The sequence below is a fragment of the Manis pentadactyla genome, chromosome 8, assembly GCF_030020395.1.
Source record: "Manis pentadactyla isolate mManPen7 chromosome 8, mManPen7.hap1, whole genome shotgun sequence".
Lineage (NCBI taxonomy): Eukaryota > Metazoa > Chordata > Mammalia > Pholidota > Manidae > Manis > Manis pentadactyla.
Window position 1 is genome coordinate 29,065,246 of NC_080026.1, and position 27,345 is coordinate 29,092,590.

The 27,345-nt window shown below is 35.3% G+C and overlaps 1 protein-coding gene across 1 annotated transcript in view; it reads left to right on the forward strand.

Annotated features, from left to right (window-relative positions):
* Window positions 1-27,345, forward strand: part of LRP1B (LDL receptor related protein 1B) — a 1,911,502-nt gene that overhangs the window by 920,504 nt on the left and 963,653 nt on the right. The window contains exon 7 of the mRNA XM_057505633.1: window positions 12,563-12,725. Within this exon, the coding sequence (XP_057361616.1) occupies window positions 12,563-12,725 (163 nt within the window). The remainder of the gene's footprint in view (window positions 1-12,562; window positions 12,726-27,345) is intronic.

A 27,345-nucleotide genomic window follows, 5' to 3' on the forward strand; every position in this document is an offset into this window, starting at 1 on the left:
GACAATACTCTTTTGAAGAAATTCAGATGGCCAGAAGGCACATGAAAAGATGCTCTACATCAGTAATTATCAGAGAAATGCAAATTAAAACCACAATGAGATATCACCACACACCAATTAGTTTTGCCAACATCAAAAAGACTAGGAACAACAAATGCTGGCAAGGATGTGGAGAAAAGGGAACTCTCCTACACTGCTGGTGGGAATGTAAACTAGTTCAACCATTATGGAAAGCAATATGGAGGTTCCTAAAAAAACTAAAAATAGAAATATCATTTGACCTGGGAATCCACTCCTAGGAATTTACCCAAAGAAAACAAGTTCTCAGATTCTAAAAGACTTATGCTTCCCTATTTTATTGTAGCACTATTTACAATAGCCCAGATATGGAATCAACTTTAGTGTCCATCAGTAGATTAATGGATAAAGAAGAGGTGGTACATATACATAATGGAGTACTATTCAGCCATAAGAAAGAAACAAATCTTACCATTTTCAACAACATGAATGGAGCTACAGAGTATTATGCTCAGTGAAATAAGCCAGGCAGAGAAAGACAAATACCAAAAGATTTCCTTTATTTGTGGATTATAACAATGAAGCTAAACTGAAGGAACAAAATAGCAGCAAACTCACAGATTTCAAGAAGGGAACAGTGGTTACCAGAGGGGAGGGATGTGGGAAGCTAGGTGGATAGGGAGGGAGGGAGGCTTAAGGCGATTGAGGCATATTATGATTAGTGGACGTGGTGTGTGGGGGTCATGGGGAAGACAGTTTAGCTCAGAGAAGACAAGTAGGGACTCTTTGGCATCTTGCTACACTGATGGACAGTGACTGCAAGGGGATATGGGAGAAACTCATTAGTAAGGGTGTGTGTAGTAACCACATTGTTTTTCTTGTGAAACCTTCATAAGAGCATCAATAATACCCTAATTTTAAAAAAATGAGCATTATGGTTGTTATTACTCACACAAAATGCCATTGGGAATTATAGCAGGTACTTAATGTGTGCAAGAAGGTGTTTTTTCCAAAACTACAGATAATTGAGGCAAAGTGTTTTTAACATGTCAGTTGTGTAAATAAGATTTCAGTGCTCATCCCATTCTGTTGAGCCTGAGCTTTCATTTTAGGACTTCCATTTAATACTATCCATCCTATTTCCATTGGATGGTACTCATGTAAATTTACCTGGAGAATCATTATAATTATTTTGAAAAACTCAAGCTCAATCATCTGCATTTTTCAATTTTTTCCCCTTCAGTTGTAAAGGTAATCAATTCATTTATGTAGTTTGCATTGAATGTAGCACTTTATTTGTTTTTAAGTGTCCTTATATAAAGTTAAAAATGATTGAAAGTTGATATAAGTCACAATACACCAAATATTTAACTTCATTACAGCTTTTTGTTGGAACTTTAAGAAGAAACATTAATTTAAGATTCATAATACTGATGTTTTGTCTTGGTCAGAGATCAAGTCATATTAGCTTATGAAAGCCAAAGTTTTAAAAATAGCTATTTTTAATCCAAAATTGGATCTTAGATGAGCATTGATATACTATGTAAAGTATATGCCTTATATATACCTCTTATATCTTAGAAATATGAATTATTTAAGATTTAGTGATAGCAATTATTTTATTTATTGTATATGGATTTCAGTGTGAGTTGAGTATCCTATAGTTCTTCTGAATGCTATGAACTGAGTGGTCACATCCCCTCAAAATTCATATGTTGAAACCTAATCCCCAGTGGGATGGTATTTGAAGGTAGGATCTTTGAAAGGTAGTTAGGTTTAGGTGAGGTCATGAGAGTGGAGCCCCTATGAGGGCTTGATACACTTGAAAGAAGAGGAAGCGATCAGAGATCTTTCACTTCCAAAAGGATTTAGAAATAAAATGCCTGGCTGATCCAGGAAGAGAACCTTCACTAGACACAGAAAATGCTGGCACCTTGATCTTGGACTTTCAAGCCTCCAGAAACATGGGAAATAAATATTTATTGTTTAATATACTCACTCTATCATATTTTATTATAGCAGCTCAAAGTAAGACATTCTCCTTTCTTCATTCTAAAAATACATTTATTTCCTAGTGTATCCACCTGAAGTGCCATGGTGCAAATCCCCAGATAATACTCTGTCTCTATTTGTACAGGTGTTAGGCTAAGTTTAGATTGGTATGTCTGAGGTGGAGGACTGTAAACTTGTCACTAGAGGGCCTGACTGAATCTGGATTTCTCCGAAGTCATTCTTCAATTCAGAGATGGCCTTGCACTTTTCAGGATGCTTCAGTGTAACTCATAGAAATAAAGCCCACCCCATGTCAAATAAATCAGTCACTCAGTGATTGGTTTTGACTACTGGACTTGACTCTTAAAAAAAAAAAAGGCAGCCCAAAGGCATTTATTGATTTTTATTATGTATGTGTCTCCAAAGAATTCATACCATTTCTTTACCATCAGGTAATTAATCCTAATGGTAAAGTAAGTTTAATATATAAAATATTTGCCAGTCATGAACATGGGCAAGAGACCATCCTGCCAAGATCTGGTCATTGAGTTTCTCAGTTGAAATTTTGTTTACCAGATCCAGTGCAACTGGTCTAACACTGGTGAACCTCTGTTTACAGAACAAGTCCACTAAAAAGTTATCAGTACACTCTCTTCTTCACTTTTTATATATTGAAACTAATACCAAAGGGAACTGCATCATTTTTTATTTGTTGTACTTCAGATTCTGGGACTATAAATAAGGTAGTTTAAGAGATATGGTAAATATGAATAGTGAATAATTATACCAGTATAGTAATTATAATATACATAAAATGACATAAAATAATTATATAATACATAAATATTTAATTGCAGTAATAATCAGTTAATCAAAGTCTGTGTTTTTAAGGACTTAAAAGGTAGTCTACAGTTTCTAACATATGTAAACAGAAGCAGTCAAGGTAACCAGTAGTCTCAGAGACAAATCATGGCCAAGATGCCAGTAAAATCTTACTTTAACAGAGCACAGGAATTAGAGCCAAAATGTTACATAATTCTAAGAGTCATGAAATGATACTTGGTGCAAGAAAGAAGGACTCAGACAAGAGGACTCTTAAGAGAATCAAGAGCAGTAAGGCAGTAGAAGTCAAGATGTGGCAGTTTTAATGCAAAAGCAGGTGTGGGGGTATTTTATCTTCAGTACATTTTGTCAGGACAGTGTTCTGAACATGTGCTATTGTTTTACTCACTCAGGCCCTCCTCGCCAGTTGTCATTATTCTCCCACACTGTCATATGGTGCTGTCATCCCTCATACTTTTGTTACTCTGGATACTCATTCTTGCAGATTGTTGTCTTCCTAATTGTGCTTTTATAAAATTACTCATCCACATTAAATAATATAATATAGATCCTTCTTATATACATCTTTCCTGGGTAAAGAGTAGTGACTTGCCAAATTTGAACTCACAGGTAAAATTATGGAAAATACTGCAGCTGATTATAGGAAAAGGAGTTCTGACTTCAGATGACTCTTACAGTGAATAATTCAGAGATAAGATTTTAAGCAGGAGAATTTTGAGCAATGAGGTTTAGAAGCCTTGTAAGCTATGTTAAAGACTTTGGGTTTTATGCTAAATGCAGTGGGAAGTCATTGGAGATTTTAAGGAGAGAATTGTTATTTTGGAAAGGAAGAATATCAACTCAAGATTTAGAGTAAAACTTACTGTTTATTAAAACTGTGTGGAAGGAACAGTAACACAGATGGAAGTTGGAAGCCCACTGCACCTCATTTCCTGGGTGGCCTTTATGGCAAGATGTTACAAGATGAAATACTCCATAAAGTTTTCATTTAAAATTGAGCTAAAGCTCAGTATTCTTGGCTATTTATAAAAATACCGATGATGTATATTTGAAAGTGGGAAAGTAAATCACATGACTCTATCAGTTTGTTAAGACTTTTCTTCACTGACAATCAACTGTAATGTAGAACCTCAAACTGGAAGGAGCACTGTTTTCTTCTTTGCTGTGATGATATAATTTGTGTTTTACAATGACAGCTCCAAGTGCTCTGTGAAGATTGTAGTAGTGGATCTAGAAGGGAAGCAGACAGACCAGTTAAGCAATCGCGGCCATCCAGAGGAGAGTAGATAGTGGCTCAACAAGGGGAATAATAGCAGAGATGGAAAATATATCGTTTTGGGTGAAGGTCTTAAAACCGTCTATTTGCTGATAGATTTAATATAGGGTAAAGAAGGGAGAGATAAAACTTGAAAGAATGATGAATCCATGTTGATTTATGGGTCAAATAAGAAGGAAAATTTTGCCTAGTGAGAAAAAGATATATTTGTATAAACTGTTTATAGATATAGGGAGAGAATAACCATGGCATCTTTTCTAATTGCATCCCACATAGGAGGTAAGATTGGCTTGTAGCTTCAGTTAGAAAAAGGAATTAAGAAATAATGGAGCAATGAAGCAGAAGGAGGTTCAAAAGCTCAGTCATCTTGTGTCCCTTGTCTTAACCAAAAACATAAGAACATCCAAAAGCATATAAATATGTAAGACTGGCCTACCATCCCATGTCCTGAGCACTTCCTTGTCTTTTTTCATAAAGACATGCACATTATATGTAGGACTTCATGACTAGTCATAGAAAGAGCTGACCTTGATGTTCATTTTGCCTTTGAGTGAAATTTCATGTTTAAGAAACAGGATTGGAGCCTAGGAAGGGGGAGTCTTTAATCAGTTAAAGGAAAAGAAAAGGGCTCTGAAATGTGCCAGATTATGTTCCTGATGAAGGATCTCCCTGCCCGCAGTAAACCCAAATTAAACTTCTAAAATACCATTTAAATTATTATATCAAGCAGACAGAGCCTTTGTTTGATCTATTTGGTTTATTTAATATCATCTAGGGATAAAGTGAATACATGCTTCTTGATAAAGATTATGGTGACATATAAAAATAAATGAAATTACATCATCTTATAATTCAGTGGACATTTTCAAATGTCCTCACAAAGAAATGAGGTATAAAACCTAAATGTTAATTTCCCACTTAAACCAAGAGACATGAATCAAGGAAAACAGAATAGTTTCTTTACAATCTTACCACTTTTAAAATTTCATTTTACCTGCTCTTCTCTGTATTTACATTAGTTACACTATCACTCTTTTCAGTAAAGGCAGCGTCACAGCTTGAAGGGCAATATTTGACTAGAAATGAAAATGTTAAGTTAAAATGTTCATGATATACAATAAAAGTAGACTTACAGATAAAAACAATCTGTATTTGAAATGTTTCTGATTTTCCGTGATGTCTTCAAAATTTCTCTCATTCTTAGTTCCTTCACCTAAGCTAAAATATAACTTAAATGTATTCCTTTAAATCAGATGCATATTTAATGTTGACAGAAAAAATATGGTGTGGGTGTATGCCACATAACCTCAGCATTGCTCTGATACTCTGAAGCTATCACATCTCTCCTGGAAACTGCAGGATCTTCCTAACTAGTCACCTGCTTTCAAACTCATTCTCTTTTATCCACACAGCAGCCAGAATGATCTTTTTAAAATGCTAAACTGAAGTCTAACTTCCCTTCTTGAAAATGTCCCCTAGGACTTTCTGTTAAAAACTGAAGATTGAACAAAAGTGTTTAATTCTATCTGTTCATTTTTGGAATTCCACTGTAAATACAGTAAGTAAATGTGTTTAATTGTATTAACCCAAAAAGACAAAAACAAAGAGGAGGCAAAACCTGTGAGATAATTTTGGACAATAGAGAGCAGATGATTATATGATAAATGAATTAGATTTAATATTTCTCTGCTTTGCTGAGTACAGATGGGTATCAAGATGAAGAACCCATAAAGGGTCAAAAATGAGAGGCTCTAGGCACCTCTGAAGATGGGGTCCCGGGCAGGCTAGTAAAAAGTGGATTAGCTTAGAACCTGTTTTGAGAATAGCCAGGCTGCTAGATTTCCTATCCCAGTCCTCACAGCTAGGCGATTTCTTATTCCCTACTTTAACAGAAAAGGGAGTATTCGATTTCTGAAGCAGTTAAACAGTTGGTCTCTGGAATAATAAAAGGAAGCCCCCAGACTGGCTATCCATCAAACCAAAACACGTTTCAACAAGAGGATGACAAACAACAGGAAGGGTGTCAAAATCCAAAAAATTTAATAGATTACTCTTCTGTTTGTTTGTTTGTTTTTCCATTTAGGGAGGAGTTTTAGAGTTCTTTCATAGAATTATGCAATAATGAATGATAAACAATGCGGAATGCTTTAAAAAAAGGTTGTTCAAGGAAGAAAGATATATTCATATTAAACTACTTTCTTTGCATGTCAAATTATAGTCATAATTATATAAACACTGAATATTAATTTAACTTAAAAGATTGTGGGATGATGAGAAGAAAAAAAGTGTGTAAGGGTATAAGGAATTAAACCTAATATTGTATAGTGGAAAGTCAATGGGTTATATATAAACTTTAAAAACTTTAAAATCATAGTAGAAACATGTTCTATAGAATTATGGAAATAAATATAATTTAGAAAACTAAAACAATTAGAAGAGGGTAGAGAGAGGTGAAGGGGACACTGCTGGTTTTAACTGTAAGCCTTGATAGGCTGTGTGACTTTTTAAGTCATATACATTAACTGTGTAAGAAAAAAAAATTATATTTAAAACAAAGTGACTCCCTGGTTTCAATATGCAATTTTTATAATTTACTGCAGTTTACATGCCCTTGCCAATCTCTGCTTCCTCATCTTTCCTCAGTCATCCATGCTTTATCTATGACACAGCAGCTCCCACCCTTATTCCTCATTTTTTGAATGAGCCAAGCTCATTCCTGCTTGGATCTCTACATGGTTAACATCCTGTTATTCTGAAATCAGTGCAGATATCATCCTTCTTAGGATCTTTCTCTGACAGTCACTCTGTAAGAAAACAAAAGTTATTACTTTAACTTCCTTCATGACACTAAAACTAACTGACTCTGTCCTTCCTAGGAAGGGGATGAGATAAGGGATCCAGATATGCACAAATGCAGTTGTGTCAGTACAGAACCACACTTTGTAAAAGTGGAGCAAAATATTTTTTAAGACAACTTATCCCAGTCTTTGTTTATGAGCCTTTATGGAATATCATCTGTTTTTTAATGTTAAGCTGCACTGCAGGTAATTTAAGGTAACCAAAACAGTTATTGGTATAGAAATTTTAGTTCACATATAAGTCCTAAGAAGACATGCAAATAATGGGAAGCCAACAAAATCTAGCTCTATAAGCTACAAGGATTGGACTACTGTATTAGTTATCTGTTGCTGCATTGCAAATTACTCCAAAAGTTAGTGGCTTAAAAAAGAGCAAATGTGTATTATCTTATGTTTTCTGTGGGTTGGATATTGAGGAGTTGCTGAACTAAGGGGCTGTCATAGGGTTTCTCATGAAGTTGTAATCAAGATGTTAACCAGGACTGCAAGCATCCAGCAGCTTAACTGGGCCTGGAATATTGGCTTCCAATCTCATTCTTGTGACTGCTGACAGTGCACCTTTGTTCCTTGCAACGTGGGCCTCTACACCGGCTTACCGAAGTGTCCTCACAGCATGGCAGCCAACTTCCACCAGAGTGGGTTATCCAGAGAGAGAGAAGAGATATAGAAGTTATAATGCCTTTTATGACTTACCCTTGGATATTACACTCTGTCATTTCTCTCACATTCTGTTCAATACAACAAAGTCACAAAAAACAGCCCACATTCAAAGGGTGGGAGAAGTAAGCTCCACCTCCTAAGAGAGGAGGAGTATAAAAACGTTAGAGGGCATATTTTAAAATTATCACAACCATTGAGGGTCTATCTTATCATTAATTAATTAATTGTTTTATCTAATGCTACAAGAAGTCACAAAGAAATAAACTAAAAGGCAGTCCATTAATTTCCTCTAAGAGGTAACTAATATTTGTGGAGTACCTACTGCATGTAATTGTACTGAATTCTTAATGTTTGTTGTCTGATTTAATCCCCTGACTACATTCTAAATGGGATATTGTGTTTGTTTAATGTCACAACAATGACTTCTATAGGTGTTAGTAACTCTCAAAAGCATACTGTAGGTAGAGGGTTAGGCAGAAGTAAAAGAGTGTTTGCTTTGGTAGAATCGCTAGTATAGGACTTTGATCCAGTGTAGCTGCAGAGAGATTTTGTTTGATATGCAAAATACTTTACTTTTTCTTTAGTGTTCTAGTTTGTTTTTAACTTTTTTTTTTGTATCATTAATATACAATCCAATAAGCAACATTGTGGTTAGTAGATTCCCCCCATTATCAAGTCCCACCACATACCCCATTATAGTCATTGTCCATCAGAATAGTAAGATGCTATAGAGTCACTATTTGTCTTCTCTGTGCTATACTGCCTTCCCTGTGCCCCCTCCTCCTACGTTATGTGTGCTAATTGTAGTTCCCCTTATTCCCCTTATCCTTCCCTTCCCACCCATCCACCCCAGTCCCTTTCCCTTTGGTAATAGTTAGTCCATTCTTAGGTTCTGTGAGTCTGCTGTGGTTTTGTTCCTTCAGTTTTTTACTTTATGGTTTCTAAATATTGGTTTGCCATATTTAAAAATTAGGAAAACTTTAATTGAAATTCAGAAATTTGTATCTTGGGCTTCTTTGAAACAATGAAGCATTTCTCTATCACAACAATCAGTGAAAGTGAGAAGTGAATTGAATGAAATCAGTGAATTGAGTAGATGCATATTTTTAGGCCATTATCTAAGTTTGTCATAATCCCTCCTAACAAGTTTTGCCTATTTATCTTTCTAATCCATGTAGACATTTAAATATGGCTGGTCAAAGATCATATAATAAACAATTAACAAAGAAAAAAAATACTAAAATTTTTCAATGTGTAATTTTCAAACAATTAAAAACATGACTCATAAAAATATGACATGTTAATGAATCATTTAGCTCATTAATGAACTCATTAATAAGCAAGATGGTTAATCTGGTTCAAGTAAGTATGGGAAAAGCTGAAGTGTTTATAATTCATGAAAAGAAAAAAATGCTGGTTCAAGATTGTAAAGTTAAATATAAAACTAATTAGTGTTGTACAGGACAATAAAACTGGAGTTATCTTTACTACCTAATGGAAATCATTTGCATCTCTATTGAACAAAAATTATTTGCCATTTGTCAATGTACAATTGATGTCTAAATTCAGAGAGATCAGGACTTAGTCAATATTAAATTGAAAGTTAAACAAAAGTGTATTCCACAGGAGAATTGACTAATCTTTGAAGGGGCCTTTTAGACAATGCTCCCACATGACACTGAAATGAGATGCACACATCCTTTTCATTTTATCTTGCTTTGACTTTTGTTGTCAATAATTTTGTGGCAAGGGCTACTCTATTGAATAGTAATTGAGTAGGTGTATTATTTTGCCAGAGCTGCCATAACAAAATACCAGTTTGGGTTGCCCAAACAACAGAAATCCATTTTCTCACTGGAAGTCCAAGATCAAGGTGCCAACAGGGTTGGACACCTCTAGGGACTTCTCTCCTTGGCTTGCAGATGGTATGTGCAGGCTTCCCACACTAATCTCTTTTTATAAGCACAGCAGTCAGATTGGGTTCAGACCCACCCTAATGGTCTCATTTAACTTAGTCATCTTTTTAAAGACTTTATCTCCAAGTACACTTACATTTATTCTGAGGTACTGGGGATTAGAACATCAATCTATGAATTTTGAGGGGAGACAAGTCAATCCATAAACACTAAATATATGTTTTAGTGAATTAAAACTATTTAATTTCTACATTCAACTCTGGTAGCTAATTACTTATCTTATGATGTGAAAAAATTTGATGTACCATTTTTTATCCAATTCATAAGTATTTGTCATCTTCATTTTTTTGGTTTGTTTTACTTTGCCCTTGAATTTTTAAAATTAATTTCCACTGGGTACAACTTTAAATTTCAGACTTAACAAATACTGAGTTTTAATAACATTGTTAATAATTATTTATATTTATACAGGACACTTTAAAAGTTTTAAAGGACTTTTGATATTTTCGCATTATTATTTAAATGTTGCCAATATGATATTCAGATTATTTTGTAGATATGAGGAGCTTTTGGCAATTGGAAATTCTGAATAACATTAAGAGCCATTTCAAGAGAACAGTGAAGTTTGATTGTAGAATGAATAGAAGGCAACAAGAGAACATAATAGCAAAGACATATTTAAAATTTTGTTGTGGTAACAGTAAAGTAATAAAGAAGTTACTAAAAACATAGAAATTTTTTCTTACTGACATAAAATTACAGTTATCTTCAGCAATTTCCTATGAACTTTGTTATATTTCAGCAAAATGAACATGAAATAATGAGTCCGTTGTCTAGAAAATTCACCTCTTAAAATGTTCAAATCATTTTAACCAAATTTATTTACTTATCCATCTATCTCTGTCTATCTTTTGGCTTGCATACTTGAACTCTTTGTCTAATTGCCTTAATTCTCCAATCTTAATAAAACTTGCACTAAAGCAGACAGAAACTTCAAATATAAGAAAAGGAAACAAAACCAATTCCCACAATTACTAAGTGTTTGGCTAATTATCAGGTTCTTTAGTGAGACCTTGCTGCTTCAGACTTGGATGGCTGTTAACAATACCTATTGTTTCAGTAGCAGAGAATCTTTCTGCAGTGATAGGAATTGAAAGAAGGTGTGAATGCTGTCAAACAGTTCTTTGAAATTACAATTGCATAGACTGAACCAACCTGCTGCCTAGCATGAGGGATGGGTCACTGAATGGACTCTGGCACATACTTTATCTGAACCCAAGGTATTTGAAATGACAGTTGAAATAGTGGGTTCTGTGCTCAAGCTGATATAAGATGCAAAAAGAACAAAAAACAAAGCATGCATTTCCAGATTTCTGGAGATAGAGAAGTAGTTCCGATTTTTAGAAAGTCTGGTTGCTAAACTGGTTGAGAAAAAGCTTCATGTAGTTCGTGGAACATTTAAATGCTTACGTACAGACTATGAAATTCAGGAATGAAACTGTAATCAGTAGTTTAAAAATGTATATCCAATGAATGGCAAAATACACTTCCTGCTTGTCCTTATAAGGACATGATAGAAATTCCCACAAAGTCGTTGCTTTCTCTACCTTGCTCTGACAATATACTGTTGTTAATGATAATGATGGTACATGTGTTCACGTTAGTCTCTCTTTTCAGGGAATATCATTAACTGAAGCAGCATGTTACTAAGAAGTATTTTGAAGCATAGAGTAGGAAGACTATTTAGGTTCAGATTGCAGAAGGAAACTGCTTAGTCAATCATGAATCATTGATCTATTGTAAGTTCAAACAAGGAGGCATCAAAGTTTAATTTCCAATAGATTTAAAAAATATGGCTGTCATACAATTAAGGAATGAATATGGACATTTATTTATATAGCATTATTGAGGGAACAAGCCCCATATTGCTAAGCTAAAAGCATTATTAAAATTGGATATTTACAGGCATTTTTAAAGAAAAGGAATGTTTAAATAAGATGTGTCAGCTAAATATAAAAATGGTTAATGCCTCACAAGGTAATAAAACCATAACCTTTGTGGTTCTGCTTTCTACCAGATAAATATTTACAAATTAGCTTGAAATTTCAGAGTGTACAGGCCTGATCAAATAGAAAACACTCAAGTCAAACACAGATAGATTCTTCTGGAGCTGGACTAGCCATAGAACTGTGAACTACCTACATATTTTTTTATTTAAATTTGAATTAATTAAAATAAAATTAAAAATAAAGATTCACTTTCCCAGCCACACTAGCTACATTTTAAGTGCTCACCAGACACATCTGGCTAGTGGCTGTTAGATAGCATTTGGCTGTTGGACAGCATAAACACAGAATATTTCCATCACCACAGAAGTACTATTAACAGCACCCTCTAGAGAATTAATCTCTGAGCAGACCTGTGTTATAAGTCTATGTATTTCATTGAAAGAACATCATCCCTCCTTTTGCTTTATTTCCAATTTTTGGATACATTTTGTAAACAAAGGATTTGTTTTTTTCCACCTTTTCTACCCTGCCTTTTTTTAATAGAAGAAGATCTGAAAATAAGGATTTACCTTAAGTTCACAAAAAGTTTACTCCTCTTACTCCTGAAGAGTTTAGCTGTGCCATTGAATTAATTATGTCCTTTGGTGTCAATGAACTATTTTAGACAAATGCAAAAGCTGTAAGAAAGATTTTATTGCACATGTGTATATTTTAGGATTTAGAAACTCTTTGTCCATTTATCTAGGTCATTATCAATCCTTATATAGCAAGAAAAAAGTGATTGGTAAGTAGTTATTGTTTTACAAAATAATTAAATCACTTATTTTGGCATACCAAAAAAATTATCTTTGCAGTTTTTTTTTTAATCCTAAAACTACCTATATTTTTGAAATATCCCCTCATGATGTGGGTTGACTTATATACTCTTAGGCTTATGGTACTAGATTTCCACCTATGATTCAATGATTTTGTGTGTGTATGTTTTTTCAGATGTGCAACAAATGGCGATTGATTGGCTCACCAGGAATCTCTATTTTGTGGACCATGTCAGTGACCGGATCTTTGTTTGTAATTACAACGGGTCAGTATGTGTCACCCTGATTGATCTGGAGCTTCATAATCCTAAGGCGATAGCAGTAGACCCAATAGCAGGGTAAGAAATTCTTCTTTTTAGTCTTTGATATGAAATACTTTCCATTAACAAATAATAAAAGATCAAGAATCTGATGATAGTTTTGTAATACAATAGAAGCTCAACATTTTTTTTTTTAAATGTTGGTTTCAACAACTGCATTGCAGGAAGGAAGAAAGGCTCTAATTTACCATGCAAAAAATGGGGACTACCAACTCCTTAATACATCAATATTGCAGGCCCAACCTAAGACACAAACAACCTGCCATTCTCTCAAGTATTGCTTTGGGGTCCCTGAGAAGAGCCTAGGATAGTTTTAGGTTAAAGAGAATAGTTAAGTTTCTTAGCAGTGGACCTTGCAGTTAGCAATCTTCAAAAATGCTACTTTAAATATGTACTATTAGCAACCCTACATCCAGCACAATACTCAGGTTTAATAAAAGGGGTGGGGTGTATGTGTATATAATGCATGCTCAAGAGTACTACTAAAACATTAAGGCTGTCTTTGTTAGTTGAGACTTTTTTTCTAGCTACTGCTATGCAAACACTATATTATTATGGAATTTCTGAGTTCTTCATCAGAATCTTCCACTTTTTTTTAATTTTCTGATTTTCCAAGCCATTTTATTGCTTAAAAATTAAAAAGAGGCCTTAATCTTATCTGATCTCCTTCAGCTAATAGGCTCATTCATTTTTTTCTTAATGTTTTACAATTTGTCAAAACATAGTCATAAATGTTTAAATGTCCATCAACTTTGTTCAATATTATTAGCAATTCAAGGCAGGGATTATGTTTTAATTTTATAAGTGTTATGATATTATTAGAAGTGGGGGAGCCAAATATGAATAGAGCCCTATGAATTTGGTTCCATCACAGTCATTATCAGGCAGGGATGCTCACAAACTAAGGATGTAGTTGGATAAGTTTACTTGGAGGAGCTGTTTTTTCAGATGTAAGTTGTAGCAAGATTACAAACTGAAATTGTATCCTTGTCATTGTTTTAATTGTCCCCAGGCAGTTCAGGCTGAAAAGTCTGATGGAAAAATCCTAAACTGCCATAAGCCTCCATGCAAAAAATGGGAAAATATTTACTGAAGAAACAGCTGTCATCCATATGTGGACTTTTGTCACTCTTTACTTAAAGTCTGATTGAATATTAAGATACATCATCACAATGGTTCTGATTTTGACAAGAACAGCTTGCACGTAAGAACTCTGCTAGGGAGGCTGTATGATATGATTCTTGAATGTACCGCTGTTTGTATTTGCAGCAGATGGTTACTTGACTCAATCTGACTGCAGTGATGCTTCAAGAGACATTAGTGAGAGAAGTTGTGTTTAAACTGATTTGTTTGTGTTGTTGGATAAGGGTAGTAAGAAAGAATTGGAAATTTACAAATGTGCTAACAGCATTCTCTTGGAATTTTGTGTTGGAATATATTTACTTGGGTGTTTTTCCCTGGATATGCTAACTGAATTTCAAATTAGCCTTTAGACAGTCTCGTCTGTCAAAAATGTTAAGAGGTGAGGCTATTGTGTTTTTCTGTCATCCTGCCACTTTTATCCTTTCTCATGCTTAAAAAACAAAGATACAGAGACCCTTTTCAGATAAAACTGCCAATCTGAAATATATGTGAACACCACCTCCCTTTCTGAACAGTAACATATTTTGTGTTCCTAAATACCATCCTGTTTCTCCCTGTCACTCCATGAAAGAACCATATTTTGTATTTCTGTCAAAGGAATTGGGAGTAGAAACCCCCCACATTATTTGCACTTATTCTCTGCTGGATTCCTTTGGGCCTAGTAACTGTTTAAATGTAATTTTGTCATGTTTCATTTATCACAATAGGTTCTTTGGAATTCTTTGAGTTTGTCCTGTCTCTCTAGCACAGTTTTTCAATCATGAATCATAAAAATCAGAGAACACAATGCTCTGCTCTTTTGTAAAGATAAGGCTGCTTGCAATAGGACACTTTCAAATATATTTTACTTTTCTCTTAATAGCAGAAATTTGGCTCGATTAATGTGATGGTATCTAAGGAAGGAACAGTAGGCTTTTCCTTTTAGTTCTACCTTTGGGCCTGCTCAAGAACCATTTGAATTGCTGGGGCTAGAATAACTCTGCATGACTTATTAAAGTACCAATGTGCCACCTACGAAATTTCTCCTGCCTTTTCCTAATTGTATACACTGATGTATCCTTGGCTCTCTCTGTTACGGCTTCAGTTCAGAACACATCAGAATATATTAAAAGTCTGACCTGACGAGATCTTGACTTTAATAGGAAAGAAAATGGAGGGAGATTTGCCTTTTTCCCCAAAGGCTCCTCTGAAAAACTATCTGACATTTGGCTCTCCCTTTCACTTCACTTTTCTTGACCTCCTGTTCCGTTTTTATCTAATGACTATTACACCACTTTCATTATCTTTTTCAAATTTAAAAAAAAAGTTAGTTCTTCATAGGTTGAATATAGACTACTAATTTTCTTTGGACTCTCAATATGATTTGAACCAGAATCCAATCCAAATATGGCAAGAAGAGATTGTTTATAAACCTTGTTTGATCGTTCTCTTGTTTTTTTAGATGTTGGCATGACTCATTAATTCAAGCTCATTTTCTGTAGATGCTTCTTGAGGTTTTCTTCTTTCTTTCAAATTTTAGCAATATTTTCTTAAGAAATGGTTCCTTGAAGAAATTTCCAAAAATATTCCTATAGAGTCATAGAGTTGGAAGGTAGCATATCAATGTTCATTCAACCAATATCAAAAACAACACTTCAGGCAGTGGTTGTTAGGGCTTTGCTTGTTTAATAGGTAAGCACTCGGTGCTGGAGTCACTCACCCTAGGATCGAATCCTGGCTCCACACATTACTAGCTGTGTGATTCTGGATGCCTCTTGATACGTTTTTTTCTCATCTTAAAAATGTGAATAATGATAATCCTCCCCTAAGGGGCTATTGTGAAGACTAAATAAGGTCAAACATATAAAGCACTTTCATAATTTCTGAGCTACAGAATATATGAAGATTTCTTTTTCATGTAGCCTCAAAAATAACTACTAATAGTGTCTACACTTATGATACCAGTGTGAATAGGTGAGATGATGAATGATGGGTGACATTCCACCCCATTAAAAATGATCTTTTCATTTCCATCCCTGTTCTCTTTCTACTACAAACCCTCCTAAGTGGTTTACTTTATATGGACTAAATTTATTGTATAATAAAGCACTGAGAAAGAAGAAGGGAAATGAGAAAAAAAGTGGTATAATTTGAGAATAAAGATGAAGTATATATACAATATTGGAGGAGAGAAGTACAGAGCAACTATGAATATTGGGAAGAAAGAAGCAGAAGAAACATTATTTTAATAATTTTGTGCACAATGTATTTGGTTTACCTTCAAGGTTTTCCAAAGATAAAGGTAAAGAATAAAATCCTTTCATAGTTACCTTTGTCAATTGAACTGTATTTTTTAATATGACATTGTTTCAGTGACAAACCAGGTAATAAAAGTAGTAAAGTAGTATTTGGGCCTAGTGAGAGTTGTAACTGATGACAGGAGTGAACCTAGTTTACAACTGTGGTTATAAGGTGTGGCCCTGAGCTTCCTATTAAATTAAAATCATCACACTTAACTTGAGATGAGTGCGTTTTATCCATCAATGTTAAATCGTTGCAAAAGAGGAGCTCTGTTCATGCTAAGCATGGTAATAGAAAATAATACAATTAAAGAGCTATTTTAGTGATTGTACTGAGGTTGAAACTGACAATTTGGGAAAAAAAAATATGTTTTAGAGGACATAGGGTACCATGTATAAAGCCTACACTCAATAAGAGCTATGTGAGATGGGTAAATTGAGAGAGGGGAAGACTTCAATGTCATGTAAAAAAGCAGAAATAGAGTATTTTCCAGGTATAGTGTCTACCTTTGTCCTTTGTAGGATGGGCTTTTGATTGTAGAGAATGAATAACAGAGTGATATTTAGAATTTATCTGTGAATTCAAGACCGAGTGTCAGTACTGACTGTGGGGAAGTATATGGCCTTTGTTATTTTCAAGGGCAGGCCATCTGCAGGAGACAGAGAAGTAAAGATCAACTCTCAGAACTTGAATTCACACAAGAATGATTGACAGTATTTAATAGTTAATATATTCTTTCCCATCATCCAACTGGATACGCACTATTGGTGAAACAATCATAGTTAAAAAATTTAAAGATAGAATCACAGTTAATAGCCATCAAACAATTGGACTGACTAATGAAATTCTGATCTGAGATGCTGTGTGAATGTGGGAAACTAAAAAGTGAAGCAGGTTTGCCTGTGCTCATGGAAGGGATTTTGCATCAGTGAGATCCTTGGGGTAGATACCAAGCTCCTTACTTCTGTTAGGTGGCTCCTGGAGTCAGCCCGGGTTATAAGGTAGAGCCTGCATTTACTATTCACTTGCAATAGGACATAAGTAGAATTGTTGCAGACCTTTGGGTGTTAAACCCTTCAGACTAGACTGTGGGCAATTTACACCTATAGACTGTACCCCAACAACTACCCATATCTACTGATTTGAGGATTCAGATGGTTCTGCAGTTGATACCAGTCTGAATATTAGAAAGCATCTGAAGACATGCCCCTGTGCATTCTTTTTAACCTTATTGAAGGTTAAAAAGGTTATCAGTCTTGGAGAATTGAGTGCTCATCTGCAATTCATAATTACCTCTATTTTTTTGAAATTCATATTTGCTTTTTGATAGGTTACAGATTATAAGTCCTGACTTTTTATGGAAGAACTATTCTGTATGTACAACCACAAAAACTAGATATAGATGGATAATAGATATAGTTACAAATACAAACATAAATATAGACATCTACTAGCCTCATTCACCACTTCAATATAGCTGCATGACAGATTCCCACAATCAGAAGCACTTCCCTATAGTTCAAGGAGAGCTATGTTTCTTGAAGACTCTGCACACTTAGTTTCTCTGAGAATCTTCTGGCATGTTCTGTTTCATAGGGGGAAATAAAAACCTCAGAGAAAAATGGGGACATTCTAATGGCTCCAATAATCATTTACTGAATTTATGGATTGACCTGTTGTAATTTCCCTCATAGACATCTTGTACTTAAAGTTTCTTTACAAGAAAATAAAAAGTTTGATAAACAAAATGGATTGTTAAAAGCATATGTTGGTGCAATGTCTTCCCCCTGATCTGCCCACACCATGTGTGCCAAACGTAGTCCAGCACAGAGAAGGCAATAGTGACTCTGTGGCATCTTACTACACTGATGGGCAGTGACTGCAGTAGGGTATGGGGGGGACATGAAAACAGGGGTGAATGTAGTAACCACATTGTTTTTTCATGTGAAATCTTCATAAGAGTGTATATTAATAATTTAATTTTAAAAAAAGACAAATAAATAAATAAATAAATAAAAAGAAGAAAAAGTATATGTTGGTTTTAGGCCTGACAACATGGATATGCAAGTATGTGTTTCATGATCTGCACTATGAACCTTTCAAAGGCTCACTCAAGGGTATAAACCGTATTAATAGTCTTATATATGACACAAAATTTTCTCATTAATTTTGTCTAAGTTCAACTTCTTTCCAGATTTCTTTCTAAGACTTTCCTCAAGTGAAGATTCATGTATGATGTTACCTTTAATTACTGTCTCCTTCTGTAACAAATGATTTGTCTATTGCATGACAATTAGCCTGGGAATATGGAAGAGAGGTTTAGAGTGGTTTATGTTCAGTACAGCCTTTACTGGAAACTCAGCCCAAATTGATTCAACTCCCACTGTGTTCTTGACTCATATCATTCATAAAGTCAAAATAATGCAAAATGTTCTACATCTCTGTTCTCTGCTGCTCTCTCATGCTCTGTCAAAACTCTGTAAGTTTTCAACGTGTGTTAAACTTATCTGTAAATTACTCTATTTACTATTCTGTTTCTGATAATCATATGCAATGTCTTTCCAACCTTCCAATCACTCCCTATAAAAAAAATTTCTTCTCTGAGTTCTCACTCTTATTAATACTGTCCACTTAAATTGATAAATAACAGAAGAACAAGTGTGTATAGCTTAAATTAGAACAATATTATTAAGTACCTGGGTTCCTTCTACCTCTTTGTTCTGTGATGTTATCTTTGGCATATGCATTTCAGGCTAATTCCCCTCTGATCATAAGATGGCTACTGAAGTTCCACGGATCCCATGTAGAAATATGGTATCTAGTTAAAAAAAAAAAAAGGTGTTGTTTCTCCCTCAGATGTAGAAGAGTTCCCAAAGCAAACATTGCTTCATGTCTTCATGGTCAGAACTGGGGTACATGCCCACCCAAATGAGACAATCATAGAGTTTTTACCATTGGCATATGAAAGACAGAGGGTCACAGGAATGAAACTGGGACAAAGCTAACATGCAAGAATAAAAATGGATTTTGAACCATTATATACTACACCACTGTCACACGACATTCCTTCTCGTGGGCAGCCCTTGTTCTTTTCTTTGTTCTTCCCAGGCACCAAGAAGTCTTTTTTCACTTAGATAAACCTATTTAGAATATGGACAAATATTTTCTTCTAACTCTTTAATCTGTCTTCTAGCCAAGGTTCTTACAACTCATATTGAAGAATACTTTTTTAATCCCTTTTCAAGGGAAATGACAGTCTTTATTTTTTCTTTAACATTTTAGGCAATACTAAGAAGCTGGGGTGGGGGAACTCTGGACAATACTCATAGTATCCCTATTTTTATCTTTAAAGACAGTTTGAGAATGTGAAGGGGCTTTTATTCTATGAGATTCTGCAGCACTTTTGGAAGCTATGTGAATATTTCTAAGCGTCTAGGGTAATATGAAGTAAATTATTATTTCACTTATAAAATGGTTCTCAAGTGGCATGAAAGCTTTCTTACTCTCTGCCAGAGTTTACATACTGGGAGAATGTGTGCCATTATTAAAAAAAGAATTTTATACATTCAAGTAGTTTAAAATTATCTCTAATTGTCTTCTACATTGAGTTTCACAAAAACAAGAAGTAAATATGAGTCAATGGTATTGATTTGCAAATGTATGGACAATTTTCCTGTATCAATCGATCAGGGCATTAAAGATAATGATATGATCTATAAAACTGGAGCATAACAGACTTGCCCATCAAATATCAATTATCACAATCAGAAGATATCATTTACCAAAAAATTTTAAACAAACTCAATAGTAAGCAGTAGTTTTATTTGCAATATCTGAGGTATATAGTGGGTCAGTCACAAAATGTTATTTTAAAAACTGAGAGAATCTTGGTTTATAAATACAACAAAGGAAAGGAAAAAGTTAACAACAACTTGACACCATTCCTCTTGAATATTACCATTCTTCCATGCATAATAAACATTCAGGATTTTACCATGTACAATATAATAATATTCAACCAAGAAACAAGAAAAACAAAAATGAAAAACAACAGTCAATTTTTATGCTGAATTGGATTTTGTTCTGCTTGACTGCTGAGCCTTGCAGCATACTGAACCAAAATTGCTGTCCCTTGAGCCAGATTCCTAGTGGTTTTTCTTGGGAGAAACTGGCCTGGATTTAGGGCCAAGGTAGATATTTTTCTTTGTTAAGTGTTTTTTGCTCAAGATAGTTTTTTAATCAAGCAAAGGGAAAAGGCAAATGTTGAGGTTACTTGGTATTTTTTGAGTTTTAGTGAAATACTGTCTTTGTAAGCACTTGTAACAATTGTGTTTAGTTAGGAGGCAGCATGCATCCTGATTTCAGGCTATAATATAAAGCTATCATCATCAAAACAGTAGTGGTACTGGCAGAACAGACAAACAGCAATGGAATGTAATTGAGAGCCCAGAAATAAACTCAAGCATATGTAGTCAGCTAATATTTGGCAAGTGAGCCAAGAATACTCAGTGGAAAAAAGAGTCTGTTAGATAAATGGTGCTGGGATAACTGGATAGTCATCTGTAAAATAATGAAATTGAACCCATATCTTGAACCACTGACAAAATTAACTTGAAATGAATTAAAGACATTCATGTAAGCCCTGAAACCATGAAAGTCTTAGAAGAAAACACAGGAATAAAGCTCTTCAACATGGATCTTGGTAATGAATTTTTTAATATGACACCTAAAGCATAAGCTACAAAATGAAAAATAAGCAAGTAGGACTATATCAAAGTGAAGAACTCAGCATAGCAAAAGAAACCATCAATAAAACTGGAAAAAAATGTGGAGTAAAAGAATGTATTTAGATAAACAATTAACTGCGAATGAAATGTTCCCTAATGATATCTTGAAATAATTTAATGCTTTTCTCCATGTGATGATTCAAAGATGGAAGCTCCTTCCATTTCATGGTTCCTTCATCCTTTAGGGCCTCGGAATCATCTGATCTTTGATCAGAAAGAGGAAAGACACAACTGCTATCTTAAAACTCAGCCATGACATTCATCATTTTGGTTATATTCAAGGAGTGACATTTAGTTACATAGTCACATCTATTGGCAAGCAAGCTCAAAAACATGGTTTCTAGCTAGGAAGTAACCTCATCTGAGAGCCACATTCCTTCCATCCATGCTCTGCCATCCATAGCTAAGCCCTGATTACTCCCATCTGCCCCATGGTCATTAGGCTGTTGCCTGCAGCACCTGAGCAAAATTACATGTTTATTCTCATGCAGCTGTGAAAAGTAAGACATCTAGCCCTCAGTGTGGACTATAAATCCATTACTTCAGTCTGAAAGCACTACATAAGGTTTCTTTCTCATACCTGGAGCAGTATCAGTTGCTCGGGGTATACCATGTGCTCTTTGGACTTGTATTAATCAGAATGCACTCTAAGATCTGGAAGTACATTCAGCGTCTCCTGAGTGACATGGGCTTTGGTGGTGGGGTGGGTATGGGAAATGATGGCTATCTGAACATAGTCAAATTCCATTAGGAAAAATAATTGGAAAAAGAAAAATGAATACTTTCAGTGAGAATGAGAGAGAGATGGATTCAGTGGTGTGGGAATATTTACTGTGGAATGCAAACCATTTTAGAGCAAAATTATGTTCTTCCTGATGGATATTTTGAGACTCTTTATCAAAGCCCTGCAAATATGAGATAAGGGAGGTAATGGAGGTGATTATGATTATGACAAAGATGAAAAATGCATCATAACATCAAAGAAGGGGGAATGCTTGCCTCAGCATGGCAGTTATTCAAACTGTGTAGCTACCAATTGTGTATGTGTGTGTGTGTGTGTGTGTGTGCGTGTGTTTTCTTGAAACTTGCTGAATTTGAAGAGAAATCTTTAGTTTATTCCATAGGGAAAGATACTTTAGTGATCTTTAGTCATTTTCCAAAAGATAAGATAGATACAGCTTTCGATGATTGAAGATAAGGAGACTTCTAGTTAGGAAATCGGACTGGCTGCTGGAAACTCTGCCTTCCTTAGAGACCCTTACTGTTTGGATCTATGTGTGTTCCTATTATTCAAAGACAAGTACCTGTCAAGATAGGCAAACTAATAATACATAAATTTAAGGTTGCTTAAAAAAGAAAATATTTTTTAAGCCATGCCTGTTTTTTTTATTTTTTATTAAGGTACTATTGATATACACTCTTATGAAGGTTTCACATGAAAAAACAATGTGGTTACTACTTTTACCCACATTATCAAGTCCCCACCCATAACCCATTGCAGTCACTGTCCATCAGTGCAAGATACCACAGATTCACTATGTCCCTTCTCTGTACTACACTCTTCCCCACGAGCCCCACTCCATGTGTACTAAACACAATATCCCTCAATCCCCTTCTCCCTCCCTCCCCACCTGCCCTCCCACACCCCTCTGCTTTAGTAACTGCTAGTCCCTTCTTGGAGTCTGTGAGTCTGCTGCTGTTTTGTTCCTTCAGTTTTGCTTCATTGTTATACTCCACAAATGAGGGAAATCATTTGGCACTTGTCTTCTCTGCCTGGTTTATTTCACTGAGCATAATATCCTCCAGCTCCATCCATGTTGTTGCAAATGGTAGGATTTGTTTCTTTGTTATGGCTGAATAGTATTTCATTGTGTATATGTACCACCTCTTCTTTATCCATTCATCTACTGATGGACACTTAGGTTGCTTCCATATCCTGGATACTGTAAATAGTGCTGCGATAAACATAGGGGTGCATATATCTTTTTAAATCTGAGAACTTGTATTCTTTGGGTAAATTCCAAAGAGTAGGATTCCCAGGTCAAATGGTATTTCTATTTTGAGTTTTTTGAGGAACCTCCATATTGCTTTCCACAATGGTTGAACTAGCTTACATTCCCAGCAGCAGTGTAGGAGGATTCCTCTTTCTGCACTTCCTCAACAGCATTTGTTGTTCTTAGTTTTTTCGATGCTGGCCATCCTAACTGGTGTGAGATGATATCTCATTGTGGTTTTAATTTGCATTTCCTTGATGATTAGTAAATGGGAGCATCTTTTCATGTGTCTGTTGGCCATCTGAATTTCTTCTTTGGAGAATCGTCCTTTCATATCCTCTGTCCATTTTTTAATCGGGTTATTTGCTTTTCGGGTGTTGAGGTATGTGAGTTCTTTGTGTATTTTAGATGTTAACCCCTTGTTGGATGTGCCATTTGAAAATATATTCTCCCATACTGTAGGATGTCTTTTTGTTCTGTTGATGGTATCCTTTGCTGTACAGAAGTGTTTTAGTTTGATGTAGTCCCGTGTGTGCATTTTTGCTTTTGTTTCCCTTGCTCGAGGAGATATGTTCAGGAAGAAGTTGCTTATGTTTATATTCAGGAGATTATTGCCTATGTTTTCTTCTAAGAGTTAAATGCTTTCATGACTTACATTTAGGACTTTGATCCATTTCGAGTTTACTTTTGTGTATGGGGTTAAACAATAATACAGTTTCATTCTCTTGCATGTAGCTGTCCAGTTTTGCCAACACCAGCTGTTGAAGAGGCTTTCATTTCCCCATTGCATGTCCATGGCTCCTTTATCATATATTAATTGACTATATATGGTTGGGTTTATATCTGGGCTCTCTTGTCTGTTCCATTGGTCTATTGTTCTGTTCTTGTGCCAGTACCAAATTGTCTTAATTACTGTGGCTTTGTAGTAGGCCTTGAAGTTGGGGAGTTTAACCCCCCAGCTTTATTCTTCCTTCTCAGGATTGCATTGGCTATTTGGGGTCTTTTGTGGTTCCATATGAATTTTAGAACAATATGCTGTAGTTCATTGAAGAATGCTGTTGGTATTTTGATAGGAATTGCATTGAATCTATAGATTACTTTAGGCAGGATGGCCATTTTAACAATATTAATTATTTCTATCCATGAGCATAGGATGTGTTTCTTTTAATTGGTATCTTATTTAATTTCTCTCATGAGTGTCTTGTATTTTTCAAAGCATAAGTGTTTCACTTCCTTGATTAGGTTTATTCCTAGGTATTTTATTCTTTTTGATGCAATTGTGAATGGAATTATTTTCCTGATTTCTCTTTCTGCTAGTTCAATGTTAGTGTATAGAAATGCAACAGATTCCTGTGTATTGATTTTGTATCCTGAAACATTCCTGAATTCAGATATTAGATCTAGTAGTTTTAGAGTGGATTCTTTAGGGTTTTTTATGTACAATATCATGTCATCTGCAAACAGTAACATGCTTACCAATGTGGATGCCCTTTATTTCTTTGTGTTGTCTAATTGATGTGGCGAGGACCTCCAGAACTATGTTGAGTAAAAGTGGAGAGAGTGCACATCCTTGTCTTGTTCCCGATCTTAAAGGAAAGGCTTTCAGCTTCTCGCTGTTAAGTATGATGTTGGCTGTAGGTTTCTCATATATGGCCTTTATTATGTTGAGGTACTTGCCCTCTATTTTCACTTTGTTGAGAGTTTTTATCATGAATGGATGTTGAATTTTGTGAAATGCTTTTTTGGCATTTATGGAGATGATCATATGGTTTTTGTCCTTTTTGTTGATGTGGTGGATGATGTTGATGGATTTCTAATATTGTATCAGCCTTGCATCACTGGAATAAATCCTATTTGATCATGGTGAATGATCTTTTTGATATGTTTTTGAATTCAGTTTGTTAATATTTTGTTGAGTAATTTTACATATATGTTCATCAGGGATACTGGTCTGTAATTTTCTTTTTTGTGGTGTCTTTGCTTGGTTTTGGTATTAGAGTGATGCAAATCTCATAGAATGAGTTTGGAAGTATTCCCTCTTCTACTTTGTGGAAAATTTTATGGAGGATGGGTATTAGGTCTTCACTAAATGTTTGATAAAATTCAGTGGTGAAGCCATCTGGTCCAGATGTTTTGTTCTTAGGTAGTTTTTTGATTACCAGTTCAATTTCATTGCTGGTAGTTGTTCTGTTCAGATTTTCTGTTTCTTTCTGGGTCAGCCTTGGAAGGTTGTATTTTTCTAGAAAGTTGTCCATTTCTCCTAGGTTATCCAGTTTGTTAGCATATAATTTTTCATAGTATTCTCTAATAATTATTTGTATTTCTGTGGTTTCTGTAGTGACTTTTCCTTCTCATTTCTGATTCTGTTTATGTGAGTAGACTCTCTTTTTTTATTGTTAAGTCTGGCTAGGAGTTCATCTATTTTGTTTATTTTCTCAAAGAAGCAGCTATTGGTTTCATTGATTCTATTTTTTTATTCTTCTCAATTTTATTTATTTCTGCTCTAATCTTTATTATGTCCCTCCTTCTATTGACTTTGGGCCTCATTTATACTTCTTTTTCTAGTTTTGTTAATTGTGAATTTAGACTGTTCATATGGGGTTGTTCTTCTATCCTGAGGTAGTCTTGTATTGCAATATACTTCCCTCTTAGTACGGCCTTCACTGTGTTCCACAGATTTTGCTGTGTTGAATTATTGTTGCCATTTGTCTACACATATTGCTTGATCTTTGCCTTTATTTGTTCACTGATCTATTAGTTATTTAGGAGCATGTTGTGAAGCCTCCATGTCCTTGTTTGATTTTTTTTTTCTTTGTGTAATTTATTTCTACTTTCATACATTTGTGGTCTGAAATTGTGGTACAATTTCAACCTTTTTGAATTTACTGAGGGTCTTTTTGTGGCCTAGTATATCATCTATTCTTGAAAATTTTCCATGTGCACTTGAGAAGAATGTGTATTCTGCTGCTTTTGGTTGTAGAGTTCTATAGATGTCTTTTAGGTCCATCGGTTCTAATATGTTGTTCAGTGCCTCTGTGTCCTTACTTATTTTCTGCCTGGTTGTCCTTTGGAGTGAGTGGAGTGTTGAAATCTCCTAGAATGAATGCATTGCATTCTATTTCCCCTTTAATTATGTTAGTATTTGTTTCACATATGTAGGTGCTCCTGTGTATGATTTTACTTTGAACAAGTTTCTTTTGTTGATTCATATTTGTATCTGGTGCCCTCTAATGCCCAGACGCTCTACTCTCTGTAAATGCTCAGCCCCTGGAGGAATGTTGAGGTTCACAGGGGAGCAGTGTTGGTGCCTGGGGATAGGAAAGAGCTGTTTCCTGCTTCCTGGCTGCTATGCCTATCTCCACTGCCTGAACCAGTGAGCTGAGCACACAGGTATAAGCTTCTGTGCTTTGCATTTATAGCTGCTATAGGTGGGCCTTCCCTCTGGCTGGCCTGATACCAGGGCAGAATTTGCGGGTTTGCATTCCAGGTGCAGGCTGGCCGGGAGGAAGGCACAGTAGGCTGAGTATCATGGAGGGGTCATTGGAGCTGTGTAGCCAGCCAGGGGGAAGGAGCGCCTAAAGATCATGAAAGTTCCCCACCTGCTGTGCAGAGTGCTCCTTGATAATTTTGTCCACCTCTCCTTTCTCCTGAGCAGTAAACTCTGTGAAATCCTTGTCTCTTTAGCTGCCCTCTCGCTGTTAGGAAGTCTTTCAGACTGCCTGCTTTCTTTTGTCCCAGAGCAGCCAGATATGGATCCCTGTTTTCCACAAGCTGCTGGAATCTCAGTCTCTCCAGGTATTCTGCCTGTCTTAGCTTTTCAACCACTCTAATCACCAGAGCACCATGCAATGTAGGTTTGTCCTCCCAGAGCAGATCTCCAGGGCTGGGTGTTCAGCAGTCCTAGGCTTCCCCTCCCTTCCCTGCTCCATTTTTCTTCCTCCCACTGGTGATCTGGGGTGTGGGAAGGGCTTGGGTCCTGTGTGGCCATGGCTTTCATATGTTACCCTGTTCCATGAGGTCTGTTTCCTTCTCCAGGTATATGAAGTCTGGCACTGCCCTCTGTCTTGTTGCTCTTTCAGGATTACTTGTATTAATTGTATTTTCGTGTTTTATGCAGTTTTAGGAGGAGGACTCTGTCTCATGTCTCACGCCACCATTTTTCACCTTCTGCCTTTTACACTAATCTTGTCCCATGCTTGGGTTTTAAAAATTTAGTTTTTCATGGAGTAATTTCATATATCAGATTCCATTTATCAGACAATATTGCAATGATTTAAATAAGTTAAATACTTAAATTATTGATGAATAATAGTGAACATCAATAGCTTTTAAAACTTCTGTTTTTTGTACTCTGTAGGACTAAAGGCTAAAATTTGTGATAAACCTCAAATCCCATTTTTCTGCAATAAAATAGGAATATTTATTTTAGCTAGT